Source organism: Molothrus aeneus, chromosome 2 (assembly GCF_037042795.1).
Source record: "Molothrus aeneus isolate 106 chromosome 2, BPBGC_Maene_1.0, whole genome shotgun sequence".
Lineage (NCBI taxonomy): Eukaryota > Metazoa > Chordata > Aves > Passeriformes > Icteridae > Molothrus > Molothrus aeneus.
This window is the reverse complement of record NC_089647.1, coordinates 78,185,230-78,207,841: the sequence shown is the minus strand read 5'-3', so window position 1 is coordinate 78,207,841 and position 22,612 is coordinate 78,185,230. Positions and strand designations below refer to the sequence as shown.

The 22,612-nt window shown below is 42.8% G+C and overlaps 2 protein-coding genes across 3 annotated transcripts in view; one reads left to right on the top strand and one right to left on the bottom strand.

Annotated features, from left to right (window-relative positions):
* Positions 1 to 13,946, top strand: part of GGACT (gamma-glutamylamine cyclotransferase) — a 28,508-nt gene extending 14,562 nt beyond the window's left edge. For both annotated transcript variants that reach the window (XM_066545148.1, XM_066545149.1), the window contains one exon: positions 10,685 to 13,946. In XM_066545148.1, coding sequence (XP_066401245.1) covers positions 10,702 to 11,175 — 474 coding nt within the window. In that variant the 5' untranslated portion in view covers positions 10,685 to 10,701 and the 3' untranslated portion in view covers positions 11,176 to 13,946. The remainder of the gene's footprint in view (positions 1 to 10,684) is intronic.
* The window catches only part of PCCA (propionyl-CoA carboxylase subunit alpha), a 273,855-nt gene continuing 264,931 nt past the window's right edge, over positions 13,689 to 22,612 (bottom strand). Inside the window, exons 23-24 of the mRNA XM_066545147.1 lie at positions 17,322 to 17,399; positions 13,689 to 14,033 (exon numbers count right to left, since the gene is read on the bottom strand). Of these exons, the coding sequence (XP_066401244.1) occupies positions 13,965 to 14,033; positions 17,322 to 17,399 (147 nt within the window). The 3' untranslated portion in view covers positions 13,689 to 13,964. The remainder of the gene's footprint in view (positions 14,034 to 17,321; positions 17,400 to 22,612) is intronic.

The following is a 22,612-nucleotide window of genomic DNA, read 5'->3' as shown; positions in this document are numbered from 1 at the left end:
TGCTGAGGGGTGCGTGTTGAAAATGTCTGCTGATCCCAGTGCAAGAGGCAACTTTTCACTTAGAAGGATAGAGAGATCTTGGGACTTGCTGTTCCCTGTCCTACTTATCCTGTTTGCTCACACTGAAATTTGAAAAGCATGTGGAAGTGAATTGGAGGGTACTCTACATACTACTGGATATTTGGGATCTATTTGGAAAGGTGGGATCCCAATAAACTAGCAGCATGTATGAATTGTTTTCTTATTTCCACAGCATATCCTGAGAAAGCAGGAATACAGTGATCCATTGTCACTTCTGCCTCATGTCCCATGGTATGGATAGGGGACAGTAGCTGTTTCCCTTTCTATGCTGGGTTCTGTGCATCCCCTTTGCTCTGCTCTGTTGACAGCTAATGTAGCCAGTTTGCCATCTTCTTATCTCTTAATTTTGGTCTGTATTTGGGGTGTGTGAGGAGGCTGTTGTGGGGAGATATTAAAGCTAGTCAGAGGATATGCTAATTTGTAATGGTGGCTTAATCTCCTTTGCATGGGACCTGCTCCAGTCCTAAATTGGCTACATCTTAAGATGTAGCTTGAGGCATTCAGAACATTTTATACTGTTATATTGCCTAATTCATGCCAGTTTTCTCAGCATAAACTCTAGATTGATGGATAGGTGTAGTTGGACACTCTCCTAGATTTCAGTGCCTTAAGGTATGTGAGTTTCTTCTGATGTGCCCATAAAGTAATTTGGAAGGCTTATGTCTCTAGAATGCTAATTTTATTTTTAAAAATTTAAAAGGTCCTTTTCAGCTGCTCTGTATGCTGTCTTGATGCAGAAATGTATCACAGATGGAAACCACCTGGTTTGTAAAAGTAAAATCCTTCACAAAAGCCATTAGAGTGTATCCAGAGCAGTGTGACCAGGGTGGTGAAAGGCCTCGAGAGCAAGACTCACAAGGGGTGGCTGAGGTCACTTGGCTCATTCAGCTTGGAGAAGAGAAGGCTGCGGGGGGACCTCATCACAGCCAGCAGCTTCCTCGGGGGGGCAGTGGAGGGCAGGTGCTGATCTCTCTGCTGACCAGTGATAGGATATGAGGAAATGGGATGAAGCAGGGGCAGTCCAGACTGGGCATTAGGAAAAGGTTCTTCCCTGAGAGGGTGACTGGCCACTGGAACAGGCTCCCCAGGGAAGTGGTCATGGCACCAAGCCTGTCAGAGATCAAGGAGAGCCTGGGCAATGCTCTTAGTCAAATGGGTTAGCTTTAGGCAGCCCTGTGAGGAACAGGGAGTTGGACTCTGTGATTCTTGTGTGTGCCTTCCAGCTTGAGAGAGTCTGATTCCTTTATTGCCTTCAAATGATGAGTGCCCCAGAAGCTCTTGTCTGTGGTCCCCAAGCATATGGTCCTGCACTTTGTATCATTAAAAGCCACCTTACTTCCATTACACAGTTCTTAGGCCATCTCATGTGGCTGTAGCATGAAATTATGCTCTTCTGGATGCATCACACACAGATGTGGTAGGCAGACAGCTAAGATCTGTAGTATGATGACTAAGAAATAAAACAACACTGATTCTTGAGGAATATGACTGGTAACTTTTCACTTTTCATTATAATGGACTATATTAAAATAAGAACTTATCACTTCTTATTTTAATATAGTCCATTATAATCTTCCCTTAATTTACTCCTTGTTCATAGACAGTTCTTCCCTATGACTTGGTCTGGAGATGTTTTCACTGATTATTAAATAATGAACTCCAAGCTCACTGTGTTATCCTTGTCAGAGTAAGTTGTTTAATGACCCTGACCTGGCTTTTTTTGCATTCAGAACCACATTGCATATTAATCCCCTTCTCATTTACTTCCAGCACTTAATTCTGTTCTGCTTTCTCTATCAAGCTACTATCAGAAATTCTTTCTCAAAGGTCACTGAAGAGAGGCTGCAGAGCATGTATAAAGCCATTTTCATTTATGTAAATATTTTATTTGTAAATAATTGACTCATATAAATTAAGATGAATATTATGTAATCCTGTAACAGTCTTACCCCTGCTATAAGATGCCCTTCATTAAAGCTTCCATCCAAGCATTCTGGAGGGAGAACTGGCAAGGAGACCTTGAATTAGAGTAAATTCTGTGTGTCATCATAAAACCAAAATAGCTTTTATCTGCAATTGCAAATGTATATGTAGAAATAGGGAATTACTTCCATCAGTAATTCTTGTGAGACTCTTGTGGCTCCATAAGAAGATTTAAGGGGTTATGTAGCTGGTTTTCCTTCTTTTTCAGTAAATACTGATCTTACAGACCTGTGTTAAATTTTGCATTACACTATAAAACCTGTTTCTGCATCAGAGACCAAACCACTCTTTACCAGAAAATAAACATTTAATTTTATAGGACACATAGAAATTGGAGATTTCTTGTCTTGTCTTTGCTTTGACCAGGCAGGAATTGGTCAGTATATCTTATGGATTTGAAAGCAAATACTCCAGTCCCTTGCTAAGTGCAATTTCAGTCTATTTTGGATGTCCCCAGAATATGTATTTGTTTCTTCTGTGAGAAGAGAGGAGGCCAGTAAATATATTTACTTTGGGATAAGGATGCATTCCCTGTTGAAGAAGGACATGAGGCATGGTTCAGACTTCATTGCAGGAATTTGCAAGTCATTCTTAGAGAGCAAAAATCAAGACCAGGACAGTTGAAATAACTCATTAATTCTCTTCTCATGATGATCTGTGACTTACTTGTTCTGTAGTAAACTTGTTACTAATTTCTAAAGAGGAGTGATATGCCTCAGTGGGATTGAAGTTAATTCTGAACATCTGTTTGTAGTTCTTTGTAGTTTTTCATTTGATGTCCTGTTTTGGTTTGTATTTTCTTGCCTTTTATTATAATAGAAAATGGTGGAAGAGATATGTGGCTGAGATATGGATTGGGTTTTTATTTCTGACTTGTATTAAGTTACAAGCTGAAATTCACTTTAAAAATCTTTTTGTTAAATAAAACTACCCAGATAGCTTACCAATGTAAGACTTGCATATACATTTAATTAGTAAGACAAATAACATAACTGCAGTGAATTAGAATAGAATCACAAAATCACTTCGTTTGCTAAAAGGTCTTTAAGATGGAGTCCAGCTGTTAACCCAGCACTGCCAACTCCATCACTAAACTACATCCCTGAGCACCACATCTACACATCTTTTAAATACCTCCAGGCATGGTGGCTCCACTACTTCTCTGGACAACCCATTGAGCCAATTTATTTTGTACCAGTCACCCATGTTAAATATTATGCTCTTCCACAAATTTGATTCATAGGCTGAAAGAATGGTATAAGGCTTCCTTCTTAAAGAAAAAAAAAAGCTTCTATGCACCTTTAGTAACCTCAGGTCTGGTCCTGTAAATGTCAAGGAGGGCCTCTCCTCCTTCTGTTGCTACCTAGTGGCATACATACAAATGAAAAAGCATTACTATTAGTGTAACCTCTGTATGTATAGATATACTTTATTGTCCACTACTCCTTCTGGACTTCACAAAATTTCTATGACCCTGCTTCAGGGCAAATGTCCTTGGCTGTTATCCCACACTATCTGTACCCTTTCTAGTGGAACATTTAAAATTGTGTTTGCATTTAGATCTGGTGGCTCCTCCAGTACAGCTGGTTTTAACCTTTCTCTCTCCTTTTCTGGTAGCCACTAACACTTCACAAGCAAAGCATGCCTCTGTGTAGAAAATCCTTGCATGTATAAATGTGGTTGCAGCAAATGTGTATGAATTTCCTTTCTTTGACCCTTTAAAGCATCCCAGAGTTTTCCAGGAATCGTGTGTTGAAAAAAATCAGTCTTTTGAGTTTTTCTGATGTTTAATTTCTGCCACATTGGTCAAAGGTTTATGTTTTAGCAGCTAGTCCATATTGGACTGGAGTATATAGCCAGTTCTGGAGGAAAAATACTACAGTATAATGTACACTGTTCCAGATATATACCTGGATTTTTCTGTTTGGCTCATTTAGCAGAGCACATTTTGTTCCCTGAACATCTGTGCTCTCCTTTGGTTTTTAGCAAGGTTTGAGGAGCATTGCATTGCAGTGACCTTTCCACATGGTGCTGCAGGGCTCAGGCACCTTGGCTCATCCCAGGGAGACATCCTGCTACTGCCTATGGAGCTGCTGGTTCAAGTGGCCTCCTCTATTCTGTCAGGATGTCCAGCTACTGGCCCTCCCAGCCAGCCACACAGTGAAGCCCAAGAGGCCCCACCAGGTCTCTCCTGGGCAGAGCTTATCCTGCCTGCAGCCTCTGCTATGGCACCTTCACAGAGCAGGAGCAAAGGCTTCCCAAGCCACAGGCCCTTGCCAGTGGGAGGATGCTTTTGCTCAACAATGGGCCTTTATAAACATCTCCCTTCCAGGCTCGGTCGCACTCCCTAGGGACGGTGCTGGGCCATGACCTGGGCACCTCTCCCCTCCTCACAGAGGATCATTGTGCAGCTGTTCCCTCATTTCCTTTGTGGAAAGGCACCTCACGATCCCACACAAGACCCCATCTTTTCTCGCTTCCCGTTCTCTCTCTCACCATCCTTTCAGTGTAGGAAAATACATTCCCATGCTTAGGTACTCCAAGTGTTTGCCGTGTTCCACAGGCCGGGATGATCTTCTCAAAACAGCGAGCTGACCGCTCCGGGTATTGGCATGTAAATTAATGTGCTGACCCCGCAGGGAACCCATCCAAGCTGCAGGCTCTGTCCCGAGTTTCAGGATGTCGGCGGTTTGAAACTCTGGGCTCTGTTCTGCATCTCAATGATGGAAACCACTTCAAATTCACCATGGCATAAACAGGGCTGCCCTATCAAAAGTTGTTTTTCTACTTTTCTCCTGTAACAGCAGTCTGGCATTTAAAGCATATGCTCCATTCTTGTGGGTTGTTTTTTTTCCTTACTTTTGTGTAGCTACAACAGTGTAAACACCTATGCTAAAAGTGCAAAGATGAGATATTTTTGTGTATATAATTTAAATTAATTGTAGTGTACACAAAACTGCATTGTAAGGACCCTCCATGCTTGAGTGGGATTTTGAGAAGCCATCTAGTCTATTGCCTTTCTCTAAGACAAGAATAACTGTAGCATCCATGATAGTTTGAACAAGTTTTCAAGAGTTCCAGTTTTCAAGGATTCCACACTGTTAATTCATTTTCAGCAAACATACCTCAGTAGGCACTCATGACTAAGATGCTAGAGGTATTGCAATGTTCTTCTGAAACATCAGTGTGTTGCTCAATATCACTCAAAAAGGCATGGGGGAATGGAGTGTGAGCAAAGGAGGAGACATGTTTTTTCTCCCTGTATAAATTCATGGTTTGTCTGTTCTTAAATGTTTCAGGTATAGTTTCCCTATGTCAGAAAATCATAGGAGAATCAGTAAAGAGTGCTGCTTGGTTTCTTAAATATATGTAGACTCGTCAGCCATCAAGAGGGTAAACACTGGAAAAGTGTCTGGTGGCACTGAGGAGATGCACAGAGCCCCCTGAGTCAGCAAGATGAAGCAAGCAGGCATCAGGGAAAGACCCCACAGTGATCTGGCCTCATGCACACACGTGGAGTCACTGCCTGGGGCTGCCTTCAGTGCTGCTGCTGCCATTGCTGACACAAAAAGAGGCGTGAGAGCTCACAGGAGAAAAGGCCTTTACACAGCACAACACTCAGTGCTCATCACTTTGACTTGGGGAGGATCTGGACCCAACTCTGGAAATGCATCAATGTTGTCTTGCCCTGTTCTTGTGCTGTGATGCTGAGGTATCTTGTTGTTGACCACCCTAAGACAGAGGGCACTTAGCCCTCAAGATTTTTTGGGGTCATTTGTTATGGTTGTTCTTATGCCTCTCTGTTCTTACAATTAGAAAGCTGTTTCTATCCATGTTAATGATTCTGTACAAAAAATTTTGGCTGGCTACATGTTCATGTATGCAGAGAATCAACTCTCTCTTCTTAAAACCTTTGCCCATATTTGTAGGTGATTATGCCCCATCTCATCAGCTCCTATTTAAGCTTCTGCTGGTTCATTCTTGGCCAAAGTAAAACAGTTCTGGACTCGGTGCTCTGCCCTGAGCTCTTTCTAAATAGTTTTGTAGTCCCAAGATTGAGGTCCCAAGATTTCAGTGAAACTTGGACAATGTGACTTAATATTAGGACAAAACAGTCAATACTTCAATACTTACATAATTTTCTCTTGAGGTGACAGCTTTCCCCTCCTTCCACTCAACTCAGTTTGTCCACATGCACTGAACTTCTGGTTGTGTCATCCACCTTTTCTTGTCCTGATGTGCTGGCAATCCCCTCCTGTCTCTGCACTCTCCAGAAATTTGGCCTGTTAATCAGTCTAATGTTGTGTCCCGCATGTGTTCTGCATTCCATCCCCATCATCTTTTTGCATGTGGTGGTTTTATCTGTTTGTCACTTTAAGACCTTCTAAAAGGTCTCACGTTGGGAATTAAACTCTGTAAGCAATAAAAACTAATCTAATGCATTTTCTCTATGCAGTACAGTTGAAAGTTATTTGGAATGTTTTTCAAACAGACAAAAGGCAAATGTTTTTGATGACAGAGGGGTACAAAGCACGTGAGCAGTGCTGCGATTGATGCCTGTCCCAAGGGCATCCTCAATCTGCCTCCTGGCAGAGATGCACAAGATACTCCAGTTTAAGCACAGAAGTGTTGCTTTGGGGATGTGAGTTATCCAAGGAAGAAATGAAAAGAATCTGCAAAGAAGTTTAAGTGGAGTTTCAGGTAGTGCCCAGTAGCCCCAGCATGGCCCTGGTTACTCCAATACTCTTGTTTGTTTTCACAAACCAGCGCCTCGGTTTCGGAGCGGGTGACCGCTGCGAGGAGACCATAACCTCTTGATTTCAAAGGAGCCATCGTTTCTCTGGTGCCTCTGTGGTTAATGTAAGAAAGGTGTCTTGCCATAAACTTTTTCCGAGGTATTCAGCAAGGTTGGGAAGGGGTCGGCCCAGGCAGGAAGCCCTTGTCTGTGCTATAAAGAAAATAGCAAGCAACAAAATGAAAGCATCAAAGGACCAACAGGATGCAGTCCCAGGAGTCCTCTCTGGCATGTTAGTCCTTCTTGAAAGTTAGCATTGAGTGAAGAGTGACCTTAAAACTCCCTTCATTCAAACAGACTGGGCTCAAGTTTAAAGTTCAAGGCATTTTGTTTTTTCACCTGTTTCCTACAGTTTTTAAGAAACTTCTGAAGAATTAATGTGTAACTATATCTGGTCACAGAGCCAATGCAGAGAATTTTTCTCAAGGGAAAATAATGTTACTGTATGGAGTGAGAGAAATGGATACTTTCTGAGTTAGGTTTTATTTTGTTGAAATTTCTTCTCCCAAACCCACTGAGAGCATGATTGCAAACAGCCCTGGAGCCAGTGTAATGCACAGCTCTGAGGCCATGCTTCATTTTTAAAAGAAGCTTGTAGGGTCCTCTAATTGTCTGAATTGTGGTAAAAAAAAAAAAAAAAAAAAAAAAAGGTGGTTTTTGCCAAAGCTGCTGCTGCCACTTGGGGAGCAAGGTCTTGTTTTGGGCACAACTTGGGAGCAAAGAGCCTGGTTGCAGCTTCATCTGCGAGTGCAGGGTGAGTGAGCCAGCGGCTGGCCCCATGGCCACCCACCCTTCTCTCACCCTGCTGGAGCTGTGAGGTGAGGGTGCATGTGGATACAGTGTCATCATGTGGATCATGTGGATACAGTGTCTTTGAAAAACCAAAGCCCTGACCCAGAGCTCCATTGGTGGGTGAGGATGGATGTGGATACAGTGCTTGCTGCCCTACCAGCACTAATGGTGAGCAGCAGCCGGGCTCCTGGCTAGCACCAGTTGCGAGCCACATTTCACCCAGCACCACCTACCTGTGTGATGCTGAAACAGTTCCTGTATTTTCTGATCTTTGCATCTTGCCTGATGAAGCAACTAGTTACAGATCCCACAAGCAATCTGGCAGGTCATCTTTCACAGTTAAAAGAAATAGTTTGCCAAGATGAAGTACAAATTTCACTCGTGTTTCTCCATGCCATTAAATTTTCATGATTCCGGTATGAATATTTCATGAAAGTACTTTCTGAATGGGTTTGTTTTGTCCTGGCAGCTAATATTCAATATAAGTCTGGGCAGGTTTTGTTTGGTTTTTGGTGGGTTTTCTTTTCCTCTCAGGTGGTTTAGTGAAGGTAAGAAGTGTCAAACTGGATTAAGTGAGAAAAGGCAACTTCTTGTTGGGGATTCAGCAAGGGGGTGCCATCTGTAACTCTTTTCAGCTGCTTAGTGGAAGCAGTGTGAAATGACCCTCAAATACAATTCTGCTCTGTGCTCTCCTGCCACAAGGTGGCTAAAACTCTTTTAAAAGCCCAGGATTTGCGAGTGCTTTAAGTGATGCTAATACATCTACAGCCTTTCTGCAGTGCAACACACGGTACACTGGAGACCAGATTTATTGTGCAGCAAATTGTGTATGTCTTATTTATATGGAGCAGTGATCAAGAAATGTTATTACCAAGTTTATTTCAATCCTTCCTTGGCTGGAGGGCTGGGGTTTGCTTTGTTCTTGGTTTTTTTTAATAGAAGGAGAAGTGATTTTCTCAGCCCATCCAGTGTGAGTGACAGGCCACTGTGGGGCACAGAAGTGCCACAGGGAGCTGTGGCTGAAACTTCAGCTTCCCACTCCATCTCTGTTTGTACTGCCTGCTGAATCAATCTGCTCAAAGGCTAAATCAGAAACACTTGCCCAAACCTGGGTTAGCAAGTTCCTTTGTTGCTGTTGAATTCTGCGCTGGGATGATGGGTGCCTTTCTTTAAGTGGGTGATGTTTCCCAACAGCCAGTTGCTGTGCCATCAGAAACAGGGAAGTTGTTTTCACCAGTTTCAGGAAATGGTGACACTCTTCTCTGTGAACTTTTTGGAAGCTTATCTCCAGCTGTACAGTAGGGACAGGGCTTTTGTTTGATGGAAACGAAGCGTACCTTTTCCTTACAGATGCACCACTCACTATAGAGCTTTTTATGTGCATTTTAGGTTTCCCTTTTTATTTTTTAACTTATTAACTCTGACAAGTAACCTCTTGGTTGTGAACAATTTAATTCACAATTCATTTTTCTGATTCAAAGTGAACACGAGTGCCCTAATCCCCTAATGGGAATTAATTGCATGTTTCAATGCTTAACTCTGATCCTTTCTCAATCCCCACTGGGACAAGTTTCTTCCTGAAGGATCTGTGTTTGTTATTCAAAACACAATCTGAAAGGTAATGATTTTTCTTATAAAAGAGACTCGGGCCGACTGAATATTAATGCTCTTTTTATTGTGAGGGAACAAGCTGCATCCAAGAAAAAAGCTCATTTATGTAATGAAGGATAAATTACTCTGAAGTATATCTGATAGAATACAGGGAAAAAATCAGTGTATTCTTATTCCCCTAAGTGAAAGCAGTTTGCCAGTAAATGAAGGCACACACTGTTTTTGCTTGGAAAGCTGTATTTTGATACAGAGAAAAGCTGTTTGCTTCACCAAAGGGGAAATTGCTTGGCTACTGAGGATTTTTAAATGACACTGTTCTTGGCCAGCAACATACCCTTTAGGATAACTGATCAAACCTAACAGTTTACTAAAATAAGAGTAAATTGCAGAAAATAGTTTAAATTTCTACTTCCAGTTTGCTTTTAAATATTTCTCAAACTTGAAATACATTATTTAATAACACTCTTTCCAAGAGGAGCTGCACAGGCTCCTCTGATGTTGGGTGTCTGGCCCAGCCAGTTGACTGTGGATGAGGCAGGCTCTGCCCAGTCAGTGACCACAGGAAAAATGTGGGAGAACATCACAGTGCAAGAGCTGCCTCTACCCTACAGAAAGGATGGAGGACAAACACAGCACAGTGTGAAAAAATAATGCAGGAACTATGAAGGTACCTTTTCCCTCCCGTTATGTTTCAGTAAAGCCAGTCTTTTACCCCATTCAAACCAATTTTGAGTGTTTCATGCTCACAGACACAACAAATGGTCATTCAGGGTCTGTTTTCAAGAGGGGGCTCACAGATGTGCAGACCAGCTACTTGAGGTGATTTAACACTTGGGAGTGTCTGTCTGGGGAAGAGAGGAGGAACACAGCCTTACCTGATTTCTCTGCCAGCAGCCCTGGCTTCCAGTTTCTCCCTTGGCCCCACAGCTTGCTGTTCAGCATTTGTCTGTCACTCAGCAAGCAGGACCTTGGTGCTGACATTATTGCAAATGCACCAGCACATCCATGAGATGACTCCACACCAGGTTACACTTGCTTTTGGGGAGTCACTGACCATGACACCACACACTTGCTGCAGCACAGCTCCCATAACGGTGAGAGAGAGAAAAATCAAGACAGATATAGAGCTTTTCCTGGGGGTCAGGGATGTGTTGGCTGATGTTTGGGATTCCTTAGAGAATGTCATTTGGTTACAGCAAAGAACTGCAAAAGGCTGATTTTCTCCTCGTCTCTGTTTTTCACTGATGCAGTTGTCTGAAAAGTTTCAAGATATTTGAATTGAGTATGATACTTAAATGTGGTACAGGACTATGAGACCACTTCGCACGTGCCAGAACAGCCTTTTGTGTAGGCAGTGCCTTGGCAGGGCTGTGGCTCTCCAGGGCACTGGCTCTGTGGGTAATGAACCTCTTTGTCTTCCAGCTGCTTTTGCAAGTACCATGGCCCGTGTCTTCGTCTACGGCACGCTCAAGAAGGGCCAGCCCAACTACAAGCACATGATCAACACGGCCAAAGGCCTGGCGAAATTCCAAGGAAGGGGCCACACGGTGGAGAAGTACCCGCTGGTGATTGCAGGGAAATACAATATTCCTTACATGCTGAACATCCCGGGGACAGGCCACCACATTGCTGGGGAGATTTACTCTGTGGATGAGCAGATGCTGCAGTTCCTGGATGAGTTCGAAGGCTGCCCAGACATGTACCAGCGCACGCTGATGAGGATCCAGGTGGTGGAGTGGGAAGGGAAGGGCGGCGCGGGCGAGGCGCGGGCAGCGGCCGACGGCGTGCTGGAGTGCTTCGTGTACAGCACGGCCACCTTCCCTCCCGAGTGGGTCGGGCTCCCCTACTATGACAGTTACGACTCCTCGGGGAAGCACGGCCTCTCCTACGTCCTACGGGAAAGCCGGGAATAGGGACGGGAGGTGCCGCGGCCTGGCCGCAGCCATAGTGCTAAGCAGGTGTTGCTCGGTAACCTTTCCAGGAAAGCTGTAATGCCTTGTTATTAAAATGCAGGAGCTCTCATAACCTTCCCAACCCAGGAGCCTTGGCGCTAGTGTTGAAGTCCTGTAGGCCCAGAGCTGCAGACTCCTCCCCAGGCAGGCACTGTCGTCCTGGCCCCCCCAGCCTGCTGCAGGTAACTGGGTTTGCACCAGGTGTAAAATATGTGCACATCAGGTCTGGGGTCTAACTAGTCCCTCAACTTCCCCCTTTGCCTTGGTGCATAATAATGGAGGTCAGTGAAAGGCAGAGGAACGGATTCAATTTTTTTTCCCTGAATTGACAAAATTTGAAACTGGTTTAAATGTCTGCAAAGTAAAGCACAACTCCTATTGAATATTGACTTGTAATGGGTTTAGTGGGCTACTGCATGTAAACAGGGAAAGCTGATCAGATAACTTGGTGCTTCTAGACAAATAGGAAATTGCTGGAGAAAATGTAAAGATTATTCTTAAAGATTATTCATTGCAATGGGTTTTTTTCTGAACTGGAAAGGTGTATTTTTAAACCATGTTTAGTTTTAAAAGGCACTGTCAAGAAATATTAAGAGAATAGAAGAGAGTTACGTTTAAAACTATTTTTAATTTTATATTCTAAGCACTTTGGGTTCTGCCTCTGTTCACTGCGTGACTGTAGGATTTGGGTGTGTGTGTGTCTGTGTGCCTGTGTCTGTATGTGTGTGTGTGTGTGTGTGTGTCTGTTTTGGGGGCTGTTAGGGACCAGAAAAAGCAAATCTACACTGGAGCCACTGTGAGCACTTACTGTCAAGGTGACTTTTTGCCAAGCATTTTAATACAGAACTTCCAACCATATGCAAACTGAGTTTCCTAAGGGGGGGGGGGGAAATTGTATATGCATTATAAAAATATCCAAAGGACCTGTATTGTGATTATTGCAACATTTAAATTGGGAAAAATATATGTAAAGAAGACTGTTGTCCCCCTGACCCAAGCAACTGTGCTGGTTTCTGTACCTTCTGGAAAAACCATGGCTTTCTGTTGTTACACTCCTGTGCCTTATATTTTTCTTCAGCTGCAGTGTTTGGTACAGATAGATTGTAAAGCTGCCAAAGGGAGGGGAGCAGGCATTGTATGCCATGCAGTGAGCCAAAGTACCATCAAATGCAGCAAGGATACAATTGAGGACAATATTGTACTTTTGCTTCACTGCCAGTAGCCCTGTGATGGCCAGAGGAGATCCGGGGTAGGGAATCAGCCTAAACTTTAGCAGTAGTAGGCACTGCTGTATCTCATTTAGAAAAGCTTCCATGTTGCTGCAATAAGCAAAACAAGTAACTTGCTGGTAGAATACTTGTGTCTCTTTACAGTACTTGTCTGTTTAAGGCAACCTGCAGAGACTGAACTGTGCTCCTTTGGAAAGGGGTAAGATGGCAGTAAGGAGACTTGGAAGGAGATCTGCAGGGTGCCTGCCTCAGTTTCTCCAACTGCAAAAGCATTAATTTTCCTGAAAGGCAGGTACTATCCAAACACTCTCCTTCCTCATCTTGATGAGTTTTATAAACTAATTCTCTAAGCAGATCCCTGGACTACATATTCCCCCTCAGCCATGTGATGTAGTTAATTAGCAGTGTCTCAATAACAGGAAGAATGCCTCTTCAGTCAGAAGTTCCAAGCAGAATCAAACTTTCCTGGTTGAGTCACCAGCCCTGTCACCAACTGTTTTCATCCTTCACCTTCTAGTAAAGGGCCAAGGCACCTCTGGCCAAAGGGTTTCTTTCTGGGAAGTAGCAGGACTCTGCACATCCTGGGCAAGAAAATGAGAGCAGACCTGCTCCACTCTGGGGCAGTGGTCAAGGTCCCTTTGTCTCCCTTTCCTGTAAGCATTCAGGAGGAGGCCTGGTCTGAGGGACAGCATGTGCTCTTAGCAGTACCTTGGGGCAGCTAAAGACCTCTGAGAACAGTGCCAGCTCCTGTAAAGGCATCCAGTAATCAGTATCAAGAAGATAGGGGTGGGGAAATTGAGTATGGAGTTTGAAGATAAGAAGACAATTCCCTTACAACATTAAATGAAAATACATGACAAATATCTGCACTAGCAAAATAAAGCCTCTAAGCTGTAATTTAAATCTAATCTATACAAAGCATTAAAAATATAATAATATAGAAGTATTTAAAATATAAGTAATTATATAATAATTTATTGTTAGTTAATAAGTAATAATTCAATAAATATATATCCCAATTTAAAATAAATCTGATCAGAATTTAAGCCATTGGTGGTACTTGTGCAACCCTTATACAGAGTAAATGAGAACTGCTCAGTTTGCTCAGTGGTTAATTTTTCATTCTTGCCAGCCATTCTGTACAGCCTGGCTGGGGCCTCAAACCAGAGACATTGCTGTGGAGAAGACAAATCAGATTTTGGCTTTTGTTGTGTTTTCTTTTTTTAAAAAAAGAGGCTTTTCCTGTTTCAAAGCAGAAATGGTATTTTATTGATTTTATTTGATCCTGAAAAATCAAAGCATTACAAAGGTTATGTACAAGTATTTCTGGAAGTAAAAATCTGGGATCTGTTGCCAAGATTTAACATCTGTGTTTGCTGTCTTAACCACTGATACAGTAAATATGCCTGTATAAAGTCTTGTGCATAGTACTGTCTGTTTTCTGTGTTGAATTGTCTTAATGTTACTTTACAGATAAAAATAATAAAGGCTTAGTTAATTCAACAGTGTGGAGGCAACCTTTCATTCCAGTTCCACCAGCAGATCTTCTTCTCCCACGGTGTCCCCAGCTTTGCAGTGCACAGCTTTTACCTAGGGTACAGAAACAGCAGAATTTAAACCCTTCCTCAATAGCCTGGTGAGATAAATGGCTTGGCTGCTGTGGTTTGTATTGCACAGAGCACTCTGTCTGCATGCACAGGGTGGTGGCCACTGTGCAGCCTGAGGACACCCCAGGGACACAGATCCACCTGTGCTGCCAGGGCCTCGAGGTGTTGAGCACTCAACCTCCAGTGCTCAGAGCCCAGCTGAGTTTTGAGGACCAGTGCTTGATAAATGGTGTCCAACCCCCATCATGGTATTCAGGCACCTACCATTAGGTTTGCTTGCAACAGAGGTGCTTGAAGACCTGAACATCAGCTAGAGATGCCACTTTTTAAAATGAAAATGCCCCTTTTTTCACCTGGTTGCATTGCTGTTTATTTATTTTAAATAGAGGACAGGCTGATTCTTCAATACTCATGTTGGGATGTTGCAATGAAATATCCACCATTTCTTTAATTACAGTTTTCAAATATAGCAGAATCTTGGAACTGCAGCCGTGAAGTGGATTTGGTTTCTCTCTATCTCCAGAGAGCTGGGATAGATGATTCAAATCTGAGTTGGGATCCTTTAACATAACTGAACTTGGCAAAGGGCTATCACTGTCAAAATAAGTGCAACTATATCTGTAGATGAATATGCCATGCATATTCCTGAATTTTAAAACACAAATATCTTACACTAGTCCCTCACTTCCTCTATAAAAGGCTGCAACGTTTGAATTCCCTTTCAGCACATGAAGCAATAGAAAATATTTGAAGCTTGTTTCAAGTACTGAGCTTGTTTCCAGTATTAATTCAGAGCTCACACTGACATGCCCAAATCCTTGTTCAGCAGATAGCTCATTTTAATCACCCAAACACTACCCTGGGCTCCTGAAGGAAATGCACAGCATAGCCCAAGTACCAGGCTATGATGAACACACTGTTGCCCACATCCATGTTTGAAAGTCTGAGGCCACAAGAGCTGTGAGCAGATCTCTGTAGCACAGGCACACTCACAGCACTACTCCAGAAATGATGCTGAGCACGGGCAAAGACAGCGTGACACGTACAAACAAGGGCTTTATTTCTAAATCAGTAGCTGGGCAGCGTACCCAATTGCTGAGCCTCAATCTTCTAGGAGATGAAAGCAGTGTGAAAAACATTCTACCCCTTGCTTTTCTTTTTCTACAAAGCCAAGGTTCAGCAAACATCAGAGCTAACCAGTGTTTCGAACTCCCCAGCAATTTCTGCCGTGCAGTGGGGCCGGCTCCCTGTGCTGACCCAGGCGCAGCTGTCCTGGAGCAGACAGGAGGCTCGCCAGCTCATCTCCAGCTTTCCCTCATTTTTAAGCCACCTGCAGCTGGAGTAAACTCAAAGTAGATAAAAACAAGCCACCTTTCTCACAATTCCAAACAGGAAGATGGGGTTTGATACAGAAAAGGAATTCAAGTCAGGAATGAAAATGGGAACGTCTTCCAGCTGAAGACAAATGAACTGAGTTTCAAAACACAGTTTCAAAGCATCAAAACATGGACTAACAGCCTGTGCCAAACATCCCATTCCTGTGGAGAGGCCAAGTTATTTTAGCACTCAGAGCCATGACTTTGCACTGCAGTACAGGATGAATTCTGTTTAGCAGCTTCATTTCTACACAGCCCAAAACCTTTGTGCTTATTCAAATTCTTAACATTTTAAAGGTCAAATAATGCACTTGCTATTAAAATGGGCGCACCAAGGGGACATTGCAAGGCACACAGGAGGCCTCCTGAATGGCCTGAGCACCTTTCACATCCTACCTTGGAGGATTAATAAACCAAACAGGTTTTCTGTGGCATCTGTACTGAGTGAGTGGGAAATATTTATTATTAGGAGAAGTACAAGCAGGATGGTAAGGAACAGACCCATGGAGTGCAGAACACCTTGGTGGAAAAGGGAAGGTTAAAGTGAAAAATAAATGGGGTGGGTGGGAGAGGGAATGGCATTTTAATTACAAGTTAAAATCAGTGGATGCAAAGAGCAGCAGTAAGGGGGTTAATAACAGCAGATGAAAAACTAAATGCTTGGAAATATTAATCAAGTAAGAAAATAAATTATGTAGAAATTAATGCATGAAATAAAATAATAAAGTGGCAATGTTAGAGCAAAAGGAATGGAAACATACTCCTTCCCTCAGTATTTTTTTCTCTTGAGACCCAATTTTGCACTGGATGCACTGGAAGAGGCAAGTCTGGGACCCAGCCTGGGTGACAATTTTAGAGCTGTGCCAAAAAAGCCTTTCTTGTAAACACACAAACAGTCCTTGGCATTGAGAGCCATCCTGAGATCTCAGCGAACCTTGCCAGTGGCAAACCCCATCCCTGCCTGCAGTCAGGCTCCCTGCTGCCTCCGTGTGGGCTGAGGGCTCCTGCCCTGGGGTTTGTGCCTCAGAGAGAGCAGAGGGGCTTCACCCCAGGAGAGATGGGCTTGGGCAGGTTAGGAAATCAGCAATGGAGGAGAATATGTGACACAGATCCACACTGTGCTCTCCCATTGGAAAGGATGAATCTGGGGCCCACATCTTGGTGATGGTTTCAGGCTGTGAATTATAATCTAGCACAGGGATGCTCTGAAGTCCCAACTTAAGGTCTGGCAGTCCTCAGACCAACTCAGGTTTAGGGCATGCTCTTGTTACAACCAGTTCCCTGCCCAGAGTGCTGGTTTTAGCACGTCCTACACTGCAACAAGTCCCAGCTCCAGTGCTGCAGTGCTGAACCCTCAGGAGCAGGATAGGCTAATGCATAGCCTTGCAAAGCTTAACAAATGGGAAGATGTAGGCTTGATACTTAACAGTCACAATAATAAAATAAAATTGCTGTTTTCTCCCGCCTGCAAAAGCACTTTCTATGCCTTGTTCTGGGTGGGTTTTTTAAATGACAAATTATTTGCCATTAAATAATTAACTGGCAAAGAGATCTCTCTTTTTTTTCTGGAAAGATGAAATCTGGAGAAATGGTCTGCAACACCTTTCAATTCAACTTGGCATTGTAACATCACAGAAAACAAATCATTTAGGAGAAAGAGCTATATGAATTTCCAGAGCCAGTAAAACTATTTCCTGCTGTGCCATCTAAGGCTCGGAACTACTTAACAGCATTCACAGCAGATGCAAATGTTACAAAATTAAAGACACCTCACTTTGAAAGACTTACAACAATCAGACTTAATTCCTTAACAACCAGAATCCTCCTTTTTTCCTTTTAAAATTCTACCCTTTTGACAAGTTGCATATGGTTTTAAGTGACCTAAGGTGGCTTACCTTGCCTGTTTTAGCAGCAATCATACTGTTCTGCATTTTCATTGCTTCAATTACACAAATCTCTTGACCTTCCGAAACCTGATGAAATTCAAGCAGTACAAAATCAGAATAGAGGATTCAAAATGTTCTAAGTGTGATGATTCTTATGGAAAATAAAAGGATTATTTCATTAAATGCCATAAAGATTTTCATGACACAAGTCAAGTCAGCCAGTTACATAGTCACAACACAAATGACAATCGCAAAATTGACAGCAAAATAAGGGGGGGAAAAAATCAGTTGCTTAAAATTGTTACCCCAGGCAAACCTGAAAGGCTCCTCTCCCATTCCATCCATTCAGCTCCAGATTCCACAGTTCACACCACCACAGTTCAACATCAATTAAATGCAGAGCAAAATCTAATTTGTGCATTTTTGGCCAGGGAACTTCTGCTTTGCTTCCCTGGTGCAGGGCCCACAGATACTCATACTGATTCAGAAGCCAAAAGTTCCTTGGCAGGTGTCCGGGGCAGCTTGGCCTGGAAGGTCCAGCAGTACCCAGTGGGCTGATGCTGAGGAGAATGTGTCACCTCTGCACATGGCAGCCTCTGATGGTGGCTGATGACTTTGGACTGACAGAAAGGAGCTCATCAGTGAGCAGCCACCAGCTCTCATCCACAGGGGAGGCACAGTGGAGACAAACTCATCACTTTCACCACAGCTCAGACCTCTTTATAGAAAACACTGAGGTTTCCTCTTTCTGTTTGTGTCCTGCTAGCAGGCATGTGCAAGCTCAAGGTCACCAGGAACCCACTGGGCTGCTCTGCTGGGCTCCCTGTGCCTCCCAGTCAGATCCTCCCTCCAGTGGATCACTTAGACCACCTTGCACAGAGGAAACTGCTGCTCAAGGCTTGACAGTGGCTGTGGAGGCTGCCTAAACACGAGAGGCAAACAAGGGATTTGGAATTTACCCAGTGCAACCCAGGGATCAGCTGGTCATTCCCCAAAGACGATGCGTGCCAGGGAGGAAGGGTGCCAGGACCTACATGCCAGGATTTAGGACCTGTACACTCCTATGGGATGCCTGGTTCCAAGTGCCCACTGCAAGTCTTTTCATTGGACTCTTTTGCAGATGGAGTTTGCTATTTCCTCATTAGCTCAGCAAGTTTGGGAGGCTTTCACTCTGATGTCCAAGTTTCATGAAACAGGGTAATCTGAAACCTGCAGAAATCTGGTTTATGCACTGTTATATGTGCCAGTGCCAACAAAATGCTTGTTTATATACACACATATATACACATAGATATATTTCTCTAATTATATGTAAAATGAATAATACATATTTAAGAACAAGTGTGTGCCACTTTGGAGGAATATACTTACAGACAGATTTGAAGTCAGAGATCAAATGTACATTGAATGAAGAACTTTCCAAAACTTTAAGGAAACCTATTTTTTCACTAACTCACTAAAAAGCACTGATATCTGCCTATGGATTCTGAGCAAAACAAAACAAAACAAAAACGATTGGAATAAAAGGTGCTTACACACCCTTTCTCCAAAAGATTGGCAACAACAGTATGAGAGGTTTTGGAGGGTAAATATGGAAAGCATTTGCTATGGGAATATGGTGTACTAACTGGATACAGAGAATAACCAAAACCCAACACTTACATTGCAGAAATTCCATCCTGAGCTTCAGGCAAGCAGTTAAATCATTAGCAGGTGTCCAATTTGGTGAATAGAATCAAAGACTTGTTATTTCCCCTCTATTCCCTTTCCCTGTCTTTTGTCTCCTTCCTTCCACACCTGCTGCTCTGCCTGTACCTTGTCCCAGCAGCTCACTCCTCCTTTCCTTTCTTCTTCTCCTCTCCTTTTCCCTACTTCATTACTTTTCTTCCATCTGCTCTGAACTTTGCAAACATTTCTGACGTTATGAGGAACCAATGAATATCTACTTTGGATTCATAGAGAAGGAAAGAAAAGAGGCAAGAAAGTTTATTGGAAGAGGGTTTTTTTAATAATACTGTTATTAAAATAAGCATTTCAGAAACAACTTTGCCACCCTCTGGTTAAGCTCTGCTATCAGAGAGCCAAGAACACAGGCCTCTAGAGGTTGCTGAAGATTAAGATGCTAAGGACAACAGATCTAAATGCAGTGGCCTGATTACAAGACCACGAAACTCTCTCCTTGAGCAGTTACATTTAACTGTGACACGGCTTCATCAGGAGGATGGTGTGCAAATGAACCACTCAGCAGTTATCTAAAGAGAGTTCTGGAAACACATCTGTGGGAAAAGTAGAGAATTGTCTCAGTAGATCGAGAGTGTGGTGCTAAAATGGCAGGAAGTGTTAGTGATTGCAGGATGGAAATGTCCCTTAATCTGAATTTCTTCTCAGTTTCCCCTCTTTCTCAAAAATAAAGTTTTTGTGTTTTATATAATGCATGCTGGGGCTGATGAAAAGGACAGTGTCTGGGAAGGAAATAACCCCCTCAACTCACAAAACTTATGGTCCAAGTATCCAGTTAACATCTACTCCTACTAATTTGAAAGGAAGGAGGCACTTTCAGCAGGTACCACATGTGAAAATGCTGTGGCAGTACTTCTGATGATGTGCAATTTGTTGAAAATTATCTTGGTGCAAGTGTCACTTAAGCACAGAAGTTTAATTACTGTTCTTATGTTAAACCTTTACAGCTCCACTCATTGTGTTGAAAAGCGACAAATCCTAAAATTAGGCACTTGTATCTCTCTTTCCTCTTTTTCAGTCTTTTGGGCATTGTCCAATTTCTTTCATTCTATAATTGCACATTTCATTTTGCCTATTATTTAGCCTGCAAATGAAAACTGCAGAGATGTGTACAAGTTCTTGCCATCTAACTTATTTAAGGATTTATCTGGACCATTTTTAATGCTGTATTTTCATTCTATAATTTATTTCTTTCAGTGGATGGCAAACCAGTGAAAACCACCATCTTTACATTTCCATTTAGAGAGGTCTCAGTGATGACCCAAATCTGTCAAAACAGGCAACTAAAATCAAACAAAAAAAATCTCATTTCTTTGAACCAAGTAAAGTTAAAAGGGCTCCTTTTCTTAAAAGAAATTAATCGCAGGTACCTTTTCCACAGAGTTACACCACAGACAAATCAACCTTTACATTGCTTGGTATATCAAAATAAATGAGTGATTAACTGCTAGACCTGCAGTCTGCGTTTTAGCAGTTTATTGCTGCATGGTGCAGTTCAAAGAGTGAAAAGTGAAAAAGAAACAGAAAAGAGAAAGAAAAAAAAAAAGAAGAAAAAAGATCCTTGAAGAGGAGGGTACTTAACATCTCGATGCTAATAACAATTGCAGTGTGGATTTGGGACCAGTCAATGGTGCTGTTTGAGTCACTCGGGGACTGCACGGTGGTTGTTCCCTCCGCTGGCCAAAAGGTTACACAGGACAGGGAAGTGTCTCCGGTCATTTCCCAACCAAGCAACTCACGCCACAGCGTGGAAGCGGAATGTGGGAAGCAGCAAGGCCAACCTGCTCCCGTTGCACCTACGTGAGGAGCACAAAGACCATCCCCACTCAGAGCCAGGGCTCTCTGGAGCTCAGGAGCCCGAGAAGACGGCGCACAGCCGAGGGCATGGCTAGCACGGGATCTCTGTGAATACGGTGCACTTTCTGCGGACTTTGGTGCGTCATGGCATAAAGACTTAATGATTGTGACAGGACGTCTCCCATGTTAGGCTTACAAAATGGTCACAAGCCCCTCAAGTCCTTCTGATAAACCCAATGGGCGCTGATGCATTTCCCCGCTCTCTGTCTAATTGGTGTAAAGTTTGCAGACCTGAATCACGGATCTTTTATCCAGCTTGCTGCGTCCTCTCCTTTGACACGAGGTCAGGGTTCACATTCGCATCCGATTATCGGAGTGGCACTCATTAACCGGCAGCCTGCCTCGCACCAAAATGAGCTCCCTGGAAGGGGAACTCGGCCCATTTACTCAGCAGATTTCAGCATTTTAAGGAGGCCTGAATGTCACACAGTATTGCTACGTTTTGAGGAGTTTCAGACATCTCCAGCTGATGATTAATTGTGAGTGATGGGAAATAAAATCCAGTAAAGCCAGCTGCTTGCCATGGTCGGCAAAATTACTATAATGGATATAGGCTGCCAATTTTCCAGTTTTACTGGCAAGTCTTCCAAGTGTAATTAAGGGAAGTTATAAATGATATGGAAATCTATCAAGTCCTATTTATTTTCAGAGGACTCTTTCCCCTGAGACTTTTATCTTCAAGCTTATAGTTTGCTTTGTTGTGCTAATGATTTAAACCACTTCTTATTTCTGATTAAAGCCCCCAATATCCTTCACAAGAAGTTAGATCCACTTTATCCAGAAGGACTTAAAGAAACAGAAGCCTTTTTAAAGTTGTGTTTATAAGCCATGCTGAGCTCCCACTTCCTCTTTGGAGGCATAACAGAGCATCCTCCATCTTAGGCACCTCACTACCATCTGGATTTCCGCTTCTGACAAACTCTGGGGACTGGGAAAGATTTGGTGGGGGAGAAAGGAGAGAAAAGACTTTATTTATTAAAAAAATAAAATTAAAAAAATCCACCAACAACAAAACCCCAACTTGCCTCCCAATCCTAAATCCTCCAAAAACAAAGATTGTAGGTGCTGCTTAGACACCAGGCATTTAGCACAGAGTGGTGTTGCTCACTAATGTTGTTTGATTTGGAATAAAAGCATGAAAATGATGTGCAAAGGCCTAAAATTGGAGATGTAAAGGATGACTGCACAGTATTCCATTTCTCAATTTCATCCTTCAGAGCCACAAAATGGGGGTGATACAGTTACTGGATGAGATTTACAGTAACAGCTGTGGTCTTCCCACACAAGGGAGGACCTTCTAATGGGCTAAGGTCTGTTTTGAACAGACGGGGAGTAGCAAAACAAGGTTCCCTATTAAGGGTGTGCAGTAATATTCCTGATAAAGAAAATGAGTAGTGGTAGTCGGATTGCTTTAAAAGACCTAAATCTCTTTTCACTGTTAAAAAAAATACTAAAGCTATTTTAGAAAGTGCTAACTGCTAAATAAATGAAAGACTTGTAAATGTAAGGGTTTGTTTTTTCCTTAATCTCCTCCCCACAAACTGTAAAGAATGCATAGGAACCAGTGCCAGGGGCATATGGCTTTCTCCTGTGCTGAACATTCATACAAAAGACAGGTTCATCAGTCATTGGAGTATCTGGATAAAAAATTAGCTCCTGATGGATGGTATTTAGAGCTTACCTGCTGCTAGTACATTACCAGA